This window comes from Haliotis rubra, unplaced genomic scaffold (genome assembly GCF_003918875.1).
Source record: "Haliotis rubra isolate DU_JTF1 unplaced genomic scaffold, ASM391887v1 Scf304, whole genome shotgun sequence".
In the NCBI taxonomy this organism is placed as follows: domain Eukaryota; kingdom Metazoa; phylum Mollusca; class Gastropoda; order Lepetellida; family Haliotidae; genus Haliotis; species Haliotis rubra.
The window spans coordinates 152818-173002 of record NW_025766974.1 but is presented as its reverse complement, the minus strand read 5'-3'; the positions used below and the strand labels follow the sequence as shown (position 1 = coordinate 173002).

The 20185-nt window shown below is 40.4% G+C and overlaps 1 protein-coding gene across 1 annotated transcript in view; it reads right to left on the bottom strand.

Annotated features, from left to right (window-relative positions):
* Positions 1-20185, bottom strand: part of LOC124282844 (atrial natriuretic peptide-converting enzyme-like) — an 82811-nt gene that overhangs the window by 8887 nt on the left and 53739 nt on the right. The window contains 12 exon segments of the mRNA XM_046718881.1: positions 3368-3417; positions 3667-3777; positions 5987-6119; positions 6618-6731; positions 7404-7511; positions 10468-10611; positions 10898-11155; positions 11623-11736; positions 12119-12355; positions 12934-12969; positions 14105-14259; positions 19416-19483. Of these exon segments, the coding sequence (XP_046574837.1) occupies positions 3368-3417; positions 3667-3777; positions 5987-6119; positions 6618-6731; positions 7404-7511; positions 10468-10611; positions 10898-11155; positions 11623-11736; positions 12119-12355; positions 12934-12969; positions 14105-14259; positions 19416-19483 (1528 nt within the window).

Sequence of the window (20185 nt, the reverse complement as noted above, 5' to 3'; positions counted from 1 at the left end):
ACCCTATTACTTGTCTCGCTTAGAAACAGCGTTAGAAAGACATATAGGTGTATAGACCCTACCCTATTACTTGTCTCGCTTAGAAACAGCGTTAGAAAGACATATAGGTGTACAGACCCTACCCTATTACTTGTCTCGCTTAGAAACAGCGTTAGAAAGACATATAGGTGTACAGACCCTACCCTATTACTTATATATAGTAATAGGGAAGGGTCTATACACCTGTGTGTCTTTCTAACGCTGTTTCTAAGCGAGACACGCCCCTATGGTTAAGACATGAATGTATCACACTGGCCTCTCAACGTGGCGTCACATGGACACTGGTGTTAAACCGATACTCACTGCTATCGTGGAGGTATTGGTATGTGTCGACAGGCTGAATTAGGGAATGTCTTCTCTCAAATGGAGAATCAATTTATTTAAATTTGGAAGTTATCGAGTTATCTCGTGGTGAATATCGTCTGAGAGGAAAAAGAAAGTATATCGACTCCGCTTTTTATGTAATTGACAATTGAAAAACTGTTGTTAAATTTGATTTAGTCTATTTAAACGTCAGTCATTCCTGCAACAATTTGTAAAGATCTGTGGCTTGGTAATTGTGTGTAAAAATATATTGGTTCAGTGAACACTGGGATATGAAATGAATTTCAACCACATGCCCCCTCAATGTGGCATGGTAAATTTGAAATTTGGGAATTACGAAGGGAACATTGATTTTGAATATATGATGTAAGATATGCCAATGAACAGTTGTGCATTTTGCCATGTTTAAAAACAACTCTCAAAGTTTTAAGTAAAATAAAGCCATGTTAAAGTATTCGTTGAGGGCGGACTAAGCGCTCATTAGTTTGTTAAAGTTTCTTGTTCGGATATAATATTCTTTACTTAAGATGTTTCTTAAATCAAGCATATCAACAAACAGGTACAGTTTATTTTGCTCTTCGGGTAATGAATGTTGAATGAGATGCAAGGAATCACTGACACAGGTTGATGACCAATGTGCAAAATAGTCACTAGCCCGCTAGCCCGTGGCCTAGTGAAAAAAAACAATCGGGCCAGTAATCTCGACAATCTCCGCTGGCCCGACTGGCTAGTGAAATTTCATAGGGTCATTTTGTTAATATATCACTCTCTCCGGCTTGTTAATTTATAACACACTTTTAAATCATGCAAGATGATGGCCTGATAAAAATGTTCATCATACTAGCAGCTTATTGATGCAAACCGTGTCTACATTTCGGGCTAGTGATCCCTGAATTATTTTGTGGGCTAGCAACTTTCATAGCTATCCCGACTGGCTATCAACATTTGGAAACTATTTCGCACCCTGTTGATGACCTTGACCACTTTGATCCTGAATACAGATGAAGCGCCGACAAACCACGGATAATAATCGGGGAACAGCAGATCCTAACAAGTGTAAGGGAAATAACTTCAACCACTTTTGCCCAGGTCCATCGACGGCAATGGCAGTAAAGATCGCGTTTTTAATCTAATACATGGTTATGCGGTCGATATTGATGCGAAAGTGCACAATCAATAAATCCACATTGATTAATTTTCGAAATTTTATCCAAATTTTCCGCGATCCAAAGTTGTAACGACTCTCAAAAAGGAAAGAGAATTACAAGCAGTGCGCTATTCAGCGATAATTAAATGCAGTACATCAAATGACAAGAGCCTGGAATTTTCAATAAAGTACGATTTTACGAAAGGTAGTCGATTAAACTCGCTGCATCACAAGCTACCGCGTGCAACGGCAAATCCATACGGTGTACGCTGCATGGAGCTGAGACAAATCCGGTGAGGTGTTTATGTGTATGGAAAGAATTGGGGCAATGTTTCTGGGTATTAGTGTGGTTTAACACGACATTTAATAAGCCTGTCAATATCCCTGATTCAGCGTGAGAGGACAGAGATTCACATGAGATGGGCAGTGATCTTCTCTTTAATCAGCAAATCTAATATTAAAAACCCGGGGATTAGGTTTAAGAGATTAAAATTTTCCAACCGATCAACGTGCTTTGCGGTCATACTCTTTTCCAAGTTGTAGTTACACGAAATTTGAAAGACTTGATAATATTACATGATTCCTTTTGAAAATGTGAGAAAAAGAAACTGGAGTTCAAGATAAACATGCATAACTGACGACCAACTGTTAATATCTGATACATACTGGGTTGTTTATACACTAGATTGCCCACAAAGGTGTGTTGTAAAGTCGAGTTTCCCTCAATAACTGATGAGGTCAATGATGTTGTTGATACTGTTACGTAAAGGTAATGACCAGGGGACCCTTTCACAAAGCACTAAGGTGATCTTAAGTCACTAAGGTAACCTAAGTGCAATGTTAAAGAATGGGAGTTAAGGTTAAGGTTAATTAACCATAGTAAAGGTTATAATTAATTTATGATAACAAAAAATGACATGAATCTGAACATGTTTCGATTCAATGGAAAGCGAATACAGTTCGCGTGAAATTAATCCGAACAATAATTCATATTCAAATCCCATAACCAAATTACTACTTAGTGGATTTAAAACGGAAGTATCTAGAACGGTGAGAAATACAGGTTACTTGTAGCTGCGTCGTCATTCTCTGTTCATACGAACTAAATGCCTGCACTACAGTGCTGAGCTAAAACAAACTATACACAATTGGATTTGGCCAAATACAAAGGTTCTGCGAGCCCTACTCGGCTGGAAACACTCGCCAAAACACAACATAACTAATGCGTGAAATACAATTGTGGTATCCGATACATAACCATCGAATAACCATAGACTTGTTTGTTTCTTCATTACCACCATCAAACGTCGGTATATACTTGTATATTTTGCCCGGGTGTATTTACGCTTAATTTCTACCTGTGGGAATCCAGCAGTCGATACATCTCTAAACGCAATTACAGATAATTATCCTTCAAGGCCGAGCATGTCTTACTCTTTCAGCCGGGTATTGGGTATATGTAAACCTAATCACGCCATTGTCAGATAATTACACATATCTCTCTTCTCAGCCGCTTTGTGTCATTTACTCAGATCACTCGAAAATGTTGTCTGTTTGTATATAATTATATATCAATCTGAGAAATGCCAGTTGCTGTTGTCCAAGCTTTAGAGACCGTACACACGCATGTCCTTGATTGGAATATACATATACATATGAGATCCAGTCTGTATATTAACAGGGAGTCGATAATTATATCGTTTTGGTAAGCAGTGCCCATTTATCATGATACACGTCAAAAAGTATTTTTGTCCAATCGTCACGCTTATGATTTACTGAGTTGTGTCAAATAAAGACGTCGACGATGAAGCGGCCATTACGAAGACAGGTAGCTTAAGGAAACGTGATATGACTTACTTGGATCTTCACACATGATGTTCACATGCTCATTGTTTGAGCAGGTAGACCTGAAAATAACAATGACCATTAACTTTCAAACAAGACATACATATACGACAATTTGAAGCCTATTTGTTCATATAAAACCTCTCGGTTCAAAACCGGTTCGAAGGACAATCCAGACTGGTCCTTGAGTAGACATATTAGATATCAAGATGTGTCTGTTAAAGTAGAGATTTGTATTTTTTACAAGAATGTGGTTAATTTTGAACTACGAATCAGGTGAGGCCAAATGGAGTGGGTGTGAGTGAACTCACGTCCAGTTGAAATAGCTCTGTATTTTCCGCGGGTCCTGGTTCTTGTTGCGTGGTTGCAGGACAACAGTCGGTCGACTTGAGCCTGCCTTAAACACCGTGCTGTGTACGATCCTAGCAACAAACACAGAGAAGGGTTAGTGAGTAGTTGACACGTCAACATCACGAGCCCATGATTCGTCATGAACTGAAACTTATGCAAATCATCCGGACACTTTGCTTTAACAATGTTCATTGTATCATAACAACACGAGACCTATGGTATGGATTTACAACTTCTTTATTATTTAAAACACGACGTTTCTGGGCTCCTTCTTGCCCCTTCATTAGGTTTTCATTTTCTTTATTAGTCATTTTGTTCTCAGAGTGTATGTTTTTAGCCTTCAATGCATCACTCACACCATGTATACCACCCATTGTCTCATAGGGAAAGCATTCCTGGGCTAAACAAATGTACCCGTGTTTACCTGTAGCCGACCTGATTAAATGATGATGTTGCTGAGAAACTGATAAGTATTTACCCGTAATTTTGCAGATAACAGACGATGGTGCTGGTCGACATCGACGTATTTACTTGTAACCCAATTTGATTACAGACAATGTTGCTGAACGGCATTAAAGTAGCAAAGTTACCTGTAACCTAGTTGATTACAGACAATGTTGCTGAATGGCATTAAAGTAGTTACCTGTAACCTAGTTGATTACAGACAATGTTGCTGAATGGCATTAAAGTAGTTACTTGTAACCTAGTTGATTACAGACAATGTTGCTGAATGGCATTAAAGTAGTTACCTGTGACCTAGTTGATTACAGACAATGTTGCTGAACGGCATTAAAGTAGTTACTTGTACCCTAGTTGATTACAAACAATGTTGCTGAATGGCATTAAAGTAGCTACCTGTAACCCATTTGATTACAGACAATGTTGCTGAACGGCATTAAAGTAGTTACCTGTAACCTAGTTGATTACAAACAATGTTGCTGAATGGCATTAAAGTAGCTACCTGTAACCTAGTTGATTACAGACAATGTTGCTGAATGGCATTAAAGCATTACTAAAAGCTACCTGTAAGTTACCTGTAACCTAGTTGATTACAGACAATGTTGCTGAATGGCATTAAAGTAGCTACCTGTAACCTAGTTGATTACAGACAATGTTGCTGAATGGCATTAAAGTAGTTACCTGTAACCCAGTTGATTACAGACAATGTTGCTGAATGGCATTAAAGTAGCTACCTGTAACCCAGTTGATTACAGACAATGTTGCTGAATGGCATTAAAGTAGCTACCTGACATTGAAACAATGTTGCTGAAATGGCATTAAAGTAGTTACCTGTAACCTAGTTGATTACAGACAATGTTGCTGAATGGCATTAAAGTAGCTACCTGTAACCTAGTTGATTACAGACAATGTTGCTGAATGGCATTAAAGTAGCTACCTGTAACCTAGTTGATTACAGACAATGTTGCTGAATGGAATACCTGTAACCCATTTGACAATTAAATGGCATTAAAGTAGCTACCTGTAACCTAGTTGATTACAGACAATGTTGCTGAATGGCATTAAAGTAGCTACCTGTAACCTAGTTGATTACAGACAATGTTGCTGAATGGCATTAAAGTAGTTACATGTAACCCTAGTTGATTACAGACAATGTTGCTGAATGGCATTAAAGTAGCTACCTGTAACCTAGTTGATTACAGACAATGTTGCTGAATGGCATTAAAGTAGTTACCTGTAACCCAGTTGATTACAGACAATGTTGCTGAACGGCATTAAAGTAGCTACCTGTAACCTAGTTGATTACAGACAATGTTGCTGAATGGCATTAAAGTAGTTACCTGTAACCCATTTGATTACAGACAATGTTGCTGAATGGCATTGAAGTAGTTACCTGTAACCTAGTTGATTACAGACAATGTTGCTGAATGGCATTAAAGTAGCTACCTGTAACCCAGTTGATTACAGACAATGTTGCTGAATGGCATTAAAGTAGCTACCTGTAACCTAGTTGATTACAGACAATGTTGCTGAATGGCATTAAAGTAGCTACCTACCTATAACCTAGTTGATTACAGACAATGTTGCTGAATGGCATTAAAGTAGTTACCTGTAACCTAGTTGATTACAGACAATGTTGCTGAATGGCATTAAAGTAGCTACCTGTAACCCATTTGATTACAGACAATGTTGCTGAATGGCATTAAAGTAGCTACCTGTAACCCATTTGATTAAAGACAATGTTGCTGAACGGCATTAAAGTAGTTACCTGTAACCCATTTGATTACAGACAATGTTGCTGAATGGCGTGAAAGTTTTTACCTGTAGCCCAGTTGATTACAGACGATGTTGCTGAAGGTCATGTTCCAGCCGTCCGAGCACACGGGGTGCCACTTGTTCGTGTCCGGGTTCCTGGCCTCCACCACCTTCTGTTGGGCGCGTGTCCCCAGGCGAACTGTAGCCAGCAATGTTGGAATTTATTAATCGTAGGTGGCTTTGTTCGCTATTTTGTTCCCATATTGGGCTAAGCATACCTTTCACCTGTATAACAAACTCAAACATACATTTGGGAGAAAATAGAAAAATGAAGGTGTGTAAGTTATAAACTAATTGATTACCTTAAATATAAAAAGAATTCTAAGAAAGATACAATTCTGTATAAATATTCGTAATGTCCAAAATGACACCGGTTTTACTTCATGAGTGATGGTGGCATCACACTTGGTGTTATTACTGATCTTCAACTATCCATTCATTCGATGTTTATGTAATTTCCCCTCTTTACGCCCAGTGGAATCGGTTTCAGCGGAGAACCGAGACTTGTTTGTTGTTAACTTTTTATACAGCATTGTTCTTTAGCTACCTATAGAAATGAAAACAACAAAAACCAACGCTTGTCAGTGGTTTCATTATCGTGACAATCCCAGTTGCCCGATCAGTCTTTTTAACCTACCGCACTCCGATTCTTCCACAGCGCCGACACAGTCAGTGACGCCGTCACAGACGGAGTTCTTGTTGACGCACATCCTGTTTCCGGAGCACAGATGCTCATTGGAAGCGCAAGTTGCTGAAAAGACGAGAAAACCTTCATATGAGGCATCAATACGGCGCCAAAGTTATGCTGCCTGTTGAAATTTTCCAAATGCAGATATATTATCTAAAAACGCTGACCCCAAACCTTGCAATCTGCAAGGCAGCAACAGCAACTTTATGATCTTAGAATTATACAAACAAATCGCTGTCTATACCAGCTGTCACACAATAAAAAGATACCAGCTCTTCTTGAAGTGTGTGATAAAACCTTGATTTCAAGAAAAGAATGAAATAGACATGTGCTAAACTGACGTAGAAAAGAAAGTACACACCTGGGGTTTTAGGATTATTTGAAAAGTGTTGTGATTTTGACTGTCAACTTCGCAATTGGGCACGATATCTGTAGTGTTTTGGCAACATATTAGGAAAGTCTGTGACTTATATATCATTGTAAAAACTCTTTTCACAACATTTACGTCGCTTTTTGGAAAGTAATCCAAAAGCACCAGGTGTGTACTTTCTTTTGTACGCCAGTTTACTTGTTTTCTAAACCCGATGAGACATACGGTTCACGTTCACGTTCTTGTGTCTGGACACATCGTGCAGGAAAACTATCACCAAATGTCCACCCAAGACATACCCAGCAACCCGTTTACCTCATACATCCACACCCTCTTGGGATAGAATACCCCATTCTGGTGCTCACCGCAGTGGTGCTCGTCCATGTTGTCGGCGCAGTCTTGGTAGCCGTCGCATACCCAGAGGGTGGAGATACACGTGCCGTTGTCACATCGGAATTCGTCACGCTTACATGCTGGAATGAGATCACACTCTATTTACTCTGGATTTACTGACGAGTAGTGTGAATAAAGTTTGTGTGAACAAACTGGAAAAGCAATAAATATGAAACGAATATCTTAACGAAATGAAGTTCTTTGGCGATTCACACAAACTTCTTGCAGCTGTGTGCTTAGTGCAAACCTGCGTCTGATTATTTGTATGAGGCACGGCTGGCCCACTAGTCTCATGTTCTGTGTAGGACTGCTACCCCCGAAGACGACAGAAACATATGATTATGGGTTCAATTCCAGTTTTTCGGTTTGTCTGCACCATACCCGTGTGCATCAAGAGCGTGGGTTTCGTCAAAGTTATTAGACCTACATCACATTGTGTTACCTCCCAAGTTCAGCCCCCACGTCGTGATGTAACTGGAATACAGTTTAAAGTGCCATAAAACCCGACTGACTCACTCATCCCATTGTGCAGGCTGTGTCACAAACAAACCGGTGTAAACCAGTGTGGTGTAAGTTATCCGACATGCCGACATTCTGAATTAAAACACTAGTTTGTTTCCACTGATAAAACATACATACATCCAGACACTCTTCCAATTCTAAGTACTTGCAGTTTGTTAGTTGTTTAACACCGGTTTAGCGGCATTCTGTAAATTATAGACTCTGGACGAGATAGTCTAGTGATAGAAATCATGAGCATCGATTTACCAATCTGGGATACGATGACATGTGCCAAACACGTCAGCGAACCTTACCACCCGATTCCGTTAGTCGCCACTTAAGACAACAAGGGTTGCCCAGGATCAATTGTAAACATGATCAGCAGCGCTATAGGTATTTGCAATGTGTCTACGCGGGCTACCACTCGATAAGAACAACATCTCACGGGCTAGTATGTCCCTTCGGATTTGAGTATCTGCATTTTTACGGCAAAGGAACATATTTGTACAGAAGACTGTCCCAGTGTAAACCGAGACCCAATAAGACTTCTTAAAGCCGGCGTCAGAACGCCGCATCCCGCGCATTGCGGCTGGAACCGCTAGATGCTTGGCAAACACCACCCAGAGCTTCGCTATCAACTACCCATCAAGCATGTCTTATGTCCACTTGGTGTAGCCCTAAGTTCCCAACAATGTCTTGCTGTCATTATTTAGCCATTCCTCAAACTCGGCGAGGGGTCGGATCTTTGGTGTTACCGTTGATTGGAAAACAATGTGAAAGCAATTCTGGTCCCCGCTTGTTCGTGTTTTCATCAAGGGACATAAAGCCTCGTGTTTTACCCAGTATTAATATAATGGGACTGCGGGTAACATCAGATAAATAGTCAAAATGGAAGCTGCTTATGTACTAATAAAGTATTTAATTAAAGCTGCCTGGAAGGAGGTGTAGTTGTAGCCAATGTCCTCACACAACTCTTCCTGCACTGGTATACACTTCCTGGAGAAGTATACTCGCTGGAGAAATATACAGAAAATATGTCACTGTTTCTATTTGCATACTGACTGTTTCAGTGAGTGAAGAAGGTTTAATGCTCTGTATACCATATTCCAGTGACAAAGTGACGTTTACCAATGTCGTGAAATTCAGGACAAAAGGTTTGGTACTGATAAACCTGAAACATAATCGAATCGACCCAGAATTAATATGTACTGCCTCTAGAAATCCATCACCGATAGCCTCGTTATGGGACTGCGGGTAACATCAGATAAATTGTCAAAGTGAAGGTGCTTATGTACTAATAAAGTATTTAGTTAGAGCTACCTAAAAGCTAATCAAATGAAATGTTACTCCTAAAGCTCTTTTGTGAGTGAGTTAGATAGTTGCCGCTCTGTATCACAGCATCAGTTCAAATAAGGGAGGAAAAACCATTTTGGTGAGCCGACAAACCTTGAACCATGATCGCGAAATGGGATTCGAACCCACAACCATGGGTGTCCAGTGCACCCAAGTGACACGACTCAAATGGCGGCACTTTAGGCAACTGGGGCTCTCGTCAGGAATCATGGACAATTTGAGGGAATGGGAGTGAATATTCAAAAATATTCACGATTCCTAACTTCTTTAGTTCAGTATATAGCGAGTGATGAATTAAACTGAGCAGCAAACGAAACTACTACTTTCGGTTGATGTTAACAATGTTCGAATGAAAATATCTTAAGTCCATACCCGAGAAATGAACTGTCCTTGTGCTTAGCGTTCAACGATAATACTTCAACATCGTTCTATATTTTAAAGTACTTTTAGACTTATTTTTAAAAATTGAAAGATATTGTTCGCATACCCGCTGGTGGTTAATTGTACATATCTTACGTTTGAAAATCAATAAATTAGCTTTTTTCGGCATAGATTCAGAAAAATTCTAACATAATAGCACTCATTTTGTTGCAAATTCATTTCTTGCCCAAGTCCTCACTGAACTGATTTCTTTTTACACACAATTACCTTTCCACAGTTTACTTTTCTGCAAAATGTTGGAGAAAAGAATATTTATAAAAGAGACATAATCGAATTTAACAGCAGTTCCAGCAATTTTCAAGTACAATGTACATAAAAACCTGATTTGGTATACTTGTTTTGCTCTTCAGTTTACAGTATATAGTTGAACAAGTAAAGTTGAGTGAAACAACATCTTCAGCCTGCCCCAAGGACACTGTGGCTTTCAGAGTAACCACACCGAGAATCGATAAACATGTAATTCTAAAGTAAAGTAAATATCCATACATTCCTAAATAGGCCAATTTCAAATAATGTAGTCATCCATTAATGCAATTACCCTGTACGGGTTGTTTTACTGACATGAACATCGATCTACGCAATTGGGATACGATGACATGCATCAGCCACGTCAGAGAGCCTGACCAACCGATCTCGTTTGTCGCCCTTACGACAAGCACGGGTTGCTGAATATGAATTGTAACCCGGATCTTCACGGGTATTTGAGTGGATCTAGTCTAGAAGAGACACTACTGGCCTCACCTCCCTTCTCCGGTATTTCGTGGGCCTCATCGTAGCCAATACAGATGTTTTCATCCGGGGAATCTGGGAAGGCGGAACAGTTCATACCGGGAGGCCACCCAAGGTAGAAGATGTGCAGGTAGATCTCACAGCGGGACTTGAACTCTATAATGACAGCAAAGTATTGATGGTATACAGAAAGTGTGGCCAAAATATATAAAGTATCACCCATGTGTGAGTTCCGCTTTTTCCCCACAAAAGCGCCTCACTGATTCAAGTATTACCTTATTTAAATTAAACCATTTCCTCTCAATACGGCTCCAAATCTCGAAACCACTGTTTCCAACGTTGACCCTCACGTTGAGTGACGATGTCTTTATCATGAGTGAGTGTGTCTCAGACAATGAACAAAGAATCAAATAACGCAAAAATAACTAATGGTGCTTCTTACCTTCGCACAGACTGCGACAGGGCGGGATGATGTGATTGGGCACGTGACCTGTCCCACTGCATTTGGGGACGAAGGCAGCACAGATGAACAGTCGGGCGTATTTGAAGCAGTGGGTGGCAAACTGGATTCCCTTGATAATCAAGGTCAGGTTGCTTTTGACTTCCTTCTCCCCGTAGCTGCCCACGGTGTTGGGGAAGGAGGTGTAATTGTAGCCAATGTCCTCACACAGCTCTTCCTGCACTGGTATACACTTCCCCGCTGGAGAAATATACAGAAAATATGTTTCAGTTTCTATCTGCATACTGACTGTTTCAGTGAGTGAAGAGGGTTTGATGCCTATTCCAGTGACAAAGTGACCTTTACCAATGTGGTGAAATTCATGAAAAGGTTTGGTACTGATAAACCTGAAACATAGTCCATGCGAACTGGGATTCGAATCTATAAGCAAAGGTTCCTAGTGTGCCCGAAGGGACGTAACTCTAACAGCGAATTGCAGCGCTTACTGGGCCACCAGCATCCCATCCCAACTCACATCATGATTTTGATAAAAGTATATACCGAATGCAGGATAGTCTGACAACAGGAAAACGTTTACAGTCCACTTATATCCGGATAATGGGTACAATGTGTGAAGACCTAGTGTCCCCCGCCGTGGCTGGAATATTGCTAAAAGCGGCGTAAAACTAAACTCATTCACTCACTCCATATATCCGGGTCGTACTTACGTTTGTACAAGCTTGGCCTGCACACTGTGGGGTTGGAGGACTCGGGCAGCCTGGAGCAGTCAACGGGGAATGTGATGTTGGCAGAGTAAGCACCCACACACCGGGACCGCACCTCTGACAATACACACAAACACAAGGCTTGTTTTCAAATAATGCTGGTGTGATGAAGTATTTGGAAATAACCAAAGAGTGTTCATCCCGATTCTCATATGACACTGACACAGTTATCGCCGGTTTGGAATTACGATTTGTTCAAGTACCTGTCGTATTGGGTTGTACAAGTAACGCTTACGATCAAAATAACTCCGACAAGGATGTATGGACCTATCCAAGTAACATTCACCCTCACAGTAACTCCGACAAGGAGGTATGGACCTATTCAAGTAACACTTACCCTCACAGTAACTCCGACCAGGAGGTATGGATTTATTCAAGTAACATTCACCCTCACAGTTACTCGGACAAGGAGGTGTGTGCCTATTCAAGTAACACTCACCCTCACAGTAACTCCGACAAGGAGGTATGGGCCTATTCAAGTAGCACTCGGGAGTGTAAGCAGAACAGAAGAAATCAGTTGCGTATGCATGACATGGAATGTCAAAGAAGTCTTTGTAGTGGTTGTATCGTGCTATGGCCTGAGACTGAGTGACGTCGCCAAACACGTTAGGGTACATGGTGCTGTGGTAGTCCGTCCCGTTGATACACGGGTGGAGACGCATCGGCTCGCATGATGCTGGAAGAGAAACACACATTTGCCTGATTCATCAAATAAGGTTGACGATGCTAAAATGGGGTCTAATCGGGGATTCAAACCTGTGACCAAAGGTATCTGACACGCATCAGACATAATCGGGGCGAACCGAGAATCGAACCGGATGACCATATGTTCTGATGGGCAGCTCTGCACAGCCAACTGCGGCAGAAGCCAGGCTCACCCCTGTGCCCTTCTACATGTGCAAATAGACGGTGCAGCGTTACCAAGTTTAGACACATTGACATACAGTGTCCGCTTGAACATCATACATGTCGTATTGAGGTATCTAAGTACTCTCTTGAACATTGATTTCCGAAATTGAACGCGTTCTACCTTGCAATTGAATGAATGCTGTAATAAAAATGGCTTGAAATCTTTTCCAGAGACGCTCTTACACATCAAACGTTGTCCAGTCAATTTCATTTTATGGATCATTATCGCTTCTTGTTTTTAATGCTTCGACATGTAATAAGGAAAGGTTTTGTGTGATCGGTGATGTATGTTCTTGACGCGTATCTTCCAGTTTTAGCCTGCGTGTGGGAGACAACTAAACTTACTTGCAGGGATTGCCGGGCCTTCCGTAGTTAATGGCACTGAAAATATAACATAATCACGTAAAAGTGGAGATATGTTATACATAAATGGATGACCATAACAGTATGCTTCGTGTTGTCGACTTAGTCGGTTTTATAATTACGTTTAAAAACATTAGCAATGGCCAAGCAGGAAACGCGACAGGTACTGTAGACAAATAAGTAGTAGAACATGAACCGTAGGAAAAAGGTTAAATAACATGGACTTTAGGCAAATAGGTAACAGAACATGAACCGTAGGCAATAGGCAACAGAACATGAACCGGGGTAATAGGTAACACAACATGAACCGTAGGCAATAGGCAACAGAGCATGAACCGTAGGCAATAGGTAACAGAACATGAACCGTAGGCAATTGGTAACAGAACATGAACCGAAGGCAATAGGTAATAAAACATGAACTGTAGACAATAGGTAATATAACATGAACCGTAGGTAATAGATAACAGAACGTGAACCGTAGGCAATAGGTAACAGAACATGAACCGTGGGAAATATATAGCAGAACGTGAACCGTAGGCAATAGGCAACAGAACATGAACCGTAGGCAATAGGTAACAGAACATGAACTGGAGACAAATAGGTGACAGAACATAAATAGTAGGCAAATAGGTGACAAAACATAACAATAGGCAAATAGGTGACAGAACATAAATAGCAGGCAAACAGGTGACAGAACATAACAATAGGCAAATAGGTGACAGAACATAAATAGTAGGCAAATAGGTCACAGAACATGAACTGTAGGCAAGTAGGTAGCAGAATAGAAACTGTAATCAAATGGGTGACAGAACATGAACTGTTGGCAAATAGATAGTAGAACATGAAATGCAAGTACATTAGTTACATTATATGCGATCTGAACAGATTAAGGATGGTGATATCTATATGACATCTAATGGCATCACCATATGTAGAGACCTCAACAGTTTGCGTAATAACCTGCCATGGTCGTGGTCGAGCGCTGTGAAGAAATGTATCTGAAAACTGCACTCTAATATGATTCCTGCTTCGGTTCTTACATATTTTGTCCCTGACAACGCCCAGAAAAAAACACAACTCAACACATATATACCCCTATGTACGATATTTCTCCCCACAAGAGCAAGGTTAAATATCAAAAGGTGTCACTCACCTTCGAGATAAATCTTCAGTGAAGACGGATCTATTTTGAATATGGAACCTTCCAAGCCTGTATGTATTACACTGGTGACGTGATCTACTGTGTCACGTGTAATACCTAATGATGTCTTGAAGTCGAGTACAAAACTAATAATTACACTACCGGGCCTGAAACATACAAAACAGGAAATGAGAATAAGTGACCGTCGAAGCTCTGGAGAAACATGAGGATTATGGTGGGAAACGACCAAACGATAATCGCATAACTCGCTAACAACTCATTGGGTAATGATGGACGTCTATATTTTATGTGATCCAAATATTTCATGCCTCAAGTGACAACTAATGGTTTTTATTCATGTAACTATTGACTATAGTGGTTTATACATGTGACCAATGACAACTGTTGTTTGTTTACATGTGACCTGTGAACTGACACTGTGAACTGTTGTTTATACATGTGACCACTGAAAAACTGTTGTTTATACATGTGACCCTGAACTGTTGACAAACTGTTGTTTTAATACATGTGACCACAACAACTGTTGTTTATATACACTGTGACAACTGTGATCTGTTGTTTATACATGTGACCACTGTGAACTGTTGTTAATACATGTGACCACTGTGAACTGTTGTTTATATATGTGGCCACTAACACCTGTTGTTTATACATGTGACCACTGAAAACTGTTGTTTATACACGTGACAACTGACAACTGTTGTTTATACATGTGACCACCAACAACTGTTGTTTATACGTGTGGCCACTGGATACTGTTGTTTATACATGTGACCGCTGAAAATTGTTGTTAGTACATGTGACCACTGTGAACTGTTGTTTTTACATGTGACCACTGTGAACTGTTGTTAATACATGTGACCACTGTGAACTGTTGTTTATATATGTGGCCACTACAACTATGAAACCACTGGGAACTGTTGTTAATACATGTGACCACTGTGAACCACTAACAACTGTGGAACTGTGGCCACTAACAACTGTTGTTTATACATGTGACCGCTGTGAACTGTTGTTTATACGTGTGGCCACTAACAACTGTGGAACTGTTGTGGCCACTAACAACCGTGGAACCACTGGGAACTGTTGTTAATACATGTGACCACTGTGAACTGTTGTTAATACATGTGAGGGGTGAACTGTTGTTAATACATGTGACCACTGTGAACTTTGTTAATATTTGTGACCAGGGTGTGAACTGTTGTAAATACATGTGACCACTGTGAACTTTGTTTATACGTGTGACCACTGGCAACTGTTCTTTGTACAGGTGAGCAAAGATACTGTGTGACCAATGGCAACTGTTGTTATACGTGTGACCGCTGACAAATGTTGTTTATACGTGTGACAAGTGATAACTGTTGTTTATACATGTGACCACTGAATACTGTTGTTTATACACGTGACCTCTGACAAATGTTGTTATGGATGTGGCCACCAACAACTGTTGTTTATACACGTGACCACTCACAACTGTTGTTTATACATGTGACCACTGAAAACTGTTGTTTATACATGTGACAGCTGACAACTGTTGTTTATACATGTGACCACCAACAACTGTTGTTTATACGTGTGGCCACTGAATACTGTTGTTTATACATGTGACCACTGTGAACTGTTGTTTATACATGTGACCACTGTGAACTGTTGTTTATACATGTGACCACTGTGAACTGTTGTTTATACATGTGACCACTGAAAACTGTTGTTAATACATGTGACCACTGTGAACTGTTGTTAATACAATGACCGACCACTGACCACTGTGAACTGTTGTTTATACATGTGACCACCACTGTGACCACTGAACTGTTGAACTGTTGTTTTATACATGTGACCACTGTGAACTGTTTTGTACATGTGATACATGTGACCACTGTGAACTGTTGTTTATATATGTGACCACTAACAACTGTTGTTTATACATGTGACCACTGTGAAATGTTGTTTATAACTGTTGTTGTTAATACATGTGACCACTGTGAACTGTTGTTAATACATGTGACCACTGTGAACTGTTGTTTATATATGTGGCCACTAACACCTGTTGTTTATACATGTGACCACTGAAAACTGTTGTTTATACACGTGACAACTGACAACTGTTGTTTATACATGTGACCACCAACAACTGTTGTTTATACGTGTGGCCACTGGATACTGTTGTTTATACATGTGACCGCTGAAAATTGTTGTTAGTACATGTGACCACTGTGAACTGTTGTTTTTACATGTGACCACTGTGAACTGTTGTTAATACATGTGACCACTGTGAACTGTTGTTTATATATGTGGCCACTACAACTATGAAACCACTGGGAACTGTTGTTAATACATGTGACCACTGTGAACCACTAACAACTGTGGAACTGTTGTGGCCACTAACAACTGTTGTTTATACATGTGACCGCTGTGAACTGTTGTTTATACGTGTGGCCACTAACAACTGTGGAACTGTTGTGGCCACTAACAACTGTGGAACCACTGGGAACTGTTGTTAATACATGTGACCACTGTGAACTGTTGTTAATATATGTGACCAGGGAGTGAACTGTTGTTAATACATGTGACCACTGTGAACTTTTGTTAATATTTGTGACCAGGGTGTGAACTGTTGTAAATACATGTGACCACTGTGAACTTTTGTTTATACGTGTGACCACTGGCAACTGTTCTTTGTACAGGTGAGCAAAGATAAATGTTGTTTATACATGTGACCAATGGCAACTGTTCTTTGTACAGGTGAGCAAAGACAACTGTTGTTTATACGTGTGACCACTGTGACCGCTGACAACTGTTGTTTATACGTGTGACAACTGACAACTGTTGTTTATACGTGTGACCGCTGACAACTGTTGTTTATACATGTGACCAAAGACAACTGTTGTTTATACGTGTGACCACTGTGACCGCTGACAACTGTTGTTTATACGTGTGACAACTGACAACTGTTGTTTATACACGTGACCAAAGACAACTGTTGTTTATACGTGTGACAACTGACAACTGTTGTTTATACACGTGACCAAAGACAACTGTTGTTTATACGTGTGACAACTGACAACTGTTGTTTATACACGTGACCAAAGACAACTGTTGTTTTACACGTGACCAAAGACAACTGTTTTTTATACGTGTGACCGCTGACAACTGTTGTTTATACATGTGACCAAAGACAACTGTTGTTTATACGTGTGACCACTGTGACCGCTGACAACTGTTGTTTATACGTGTGACAACTGACAACTGTTGTTTATACACGTGACCAAAGACAACTGTTGTTTATACGTGTGACAACTGACAACTGTTGTTTATACACGTGACCAAAGACAACTGTTGTTTATACGTGTGACAACTGACAACTGTTGTTTTACACGTGACCAAAGACAACTGTTGTTTTACACGTGACCAAAGACAACTGTTGTTTATACATGTGACCACTGACAACTGTTGTTTATACACGTGATCAAACACAATTGTTGTTTATACATGTGACCAGTGGCAACTGTTGTTTATACATGTGACCAAAGACAACTCTTGTTTATACACGTGACCAAATACTACTGTTGTTTATACATGTGACCACTGGCAACTGTTGTTTATACATGTGGCCAAAGACATCTGTTGTTTATACATGTGACAAAAAACAACTGTGGTTTGTACATGTGACCACTGGCAACTGTTGTTTATACATGTGACCACTGTGAACTGTTGTTTATACATGTGACCACTGACAACTGTTGTTTATACATGTGACCACTGTGAACTGTTGTTTATACGTGTGATCACTGACAACAGTTGTTTATACATGTGATCACTGTAAACTGTTGTTTATACATGTGATCACTGACAACAGTTGTTTATACTTGTGATCACTGACAACTGTTGTTTATACATGTGACCACTGACAACTCTGGTCTCTAAGGCTGGTGAGAACACTGTCGTGATATATATGTGACGTGACCTTCAACGTCTCCACCTCTACATGACGGCATTTAGTCCGCACACAGTAGGCTGCGGAAAGAACCCTGAGTGTTGTGAAGTAACTCGGGGCATTGTGTGGAAAGTCTTTCTCTAATAATGGAGGATGCAGTGACGAAAGAGCACTGAACTTGTCCACTGTGAGCGTTGCGCAAGTGCTTGCATACCACCGATCTCAAATGATTGCTCTCTAATATAGCCTTAATGCTATTTCCTGCAGAAATATTTACACTGTACTAAATCTTTATTTTCTAATTTTGGCTGACATTGAAGGGAACACGGATCGATAAGGTATTGACAGGCAATTTTCATGTTGCCTCATACGTGAGACAAAGCACCCTGTGAAATGGTGGCGACAAGAGCTTCAGGGGTCGTCTCAAAGATTAAGTACACATTATGATTAACTTAAACATATGATGTCATACATGCAGAGATTGTTATTGCATGTTCAGAACGGGACAATGATCGTGGTATTTTGAGACTGATATTGTCCCAAATTGATATCCATGAAAACAAAAGTGTTCAGTGTCCAGTGTTCCACGCTAACTGATATTCTTAAATAACACAGCATGGCTTTGGAATTCTGTGCGTGCCAAATGAGAATTTGAGGCGACATTTTTACATCGTGATTTTTTAAAGTTTTCTTTTCTTTCAAAAAAAAGGGTGACGATGTTCTGTTTCTGTTCTTTCAGTCAACACATGAACGTGTTTGAGACGCTGTGTGGGAATTAGAATTAAATGAGTGCTCTTTCGACAAAGATCCAAACGTAATTCGTAAGAGAATAAGTAAACTGCCTGCCGTTATGCAATCGGATGTTAGAAATCCTGATAACTGTGGAGGAGACCATGGACAGGGTGAACACGGAAACTCTTCTAGGTAATTTAACAGGAATATTCAAACACGACCACGCTAAGTTCAATTCAGATTATCAATTATTCAAGAAGTCGGCTGTCAAAGCTGCAACACTTCGAACCCTTGGCCAGAAGGACAACATACATCCTGACAATCGATTGTCAGCTTCGGAGTGAGTGAGTATGGTTTTACGCCGCTTTTAGCAATATTCCAGCAATTTTACGGCGGGGGACACAAGAAATGGGCTTCACACATTGTACCTATGTGGGAAATCGAACCCGGGTCTTCGGCGTGACGAGCGAACGCTTTAACCACTGGCCTTCCCCACCTCGGAAACAATGAAATGACCAAATACGTCGTGATACCATCCTTGTGATATTTTCCTTACAACTTGTAAACATTAGGCAAAAAACTACTTGTCCGTAATGAGAAGATAGAAATAATAACAGAACGCCTTCGTCTTACCTTATTTGTAATATAGCTGTATCATTATACAAATCTCTCAAATCACTGTCCCGGAAAACACCCATCATCTGAAACAGAAGAGGAAGCCTCATTCACAAGATGAAGAGAACAATAATATGTCGTAAAGAGAACACTTTTCCTGTCAGGGTGACGACAAGCCGACAACACATTATTTCAGCCTTAGAGGCAGCAAGTGTACAACACATTCTATTTACGCCCGAGTCTCCGTAAACCGATTTGTAATACCGGTACTGAGCCTAAGAATCCAGGCAACCAAGATCACAGCATCTGTAATGTTTTGTGTGTTTACTCTAGAAAGCAAAATGTCATTCATGAACCATCAAATATCAGGATATTATTGACCCTGAAACCAAACCACTCGTCTTGGAAGTACACTGTATCCGTTCAGGCTTTCCTCGGAGGCCAAGCCGTGATGTGAGTGAGTGAGTTTAAGTTTACGCCGCACACAGCAATATTCCAGCTATACGGCGGCGGTCTGTAAATAATCGAGTCTGGACCAGACAATACAGTGATCAACAGCATGAGCATCGATCTGCGCAATTAGGAACCGATGACATGTGTCAACCAAGTCAGCGAGCCTGACTACCTGATCCCGTTAGTCGCCTCTTACGACAAGCATGGGTTACTGAAGATCAATATTCTAACCCGACCTGCAAGGGTCGGAAGCCGTGATGTAAATGGAATACTGTTCGAAGCAGTGTTACTCAACTCATCCACTCACTCACTCATTCGCTCATTCACTTCCCCAG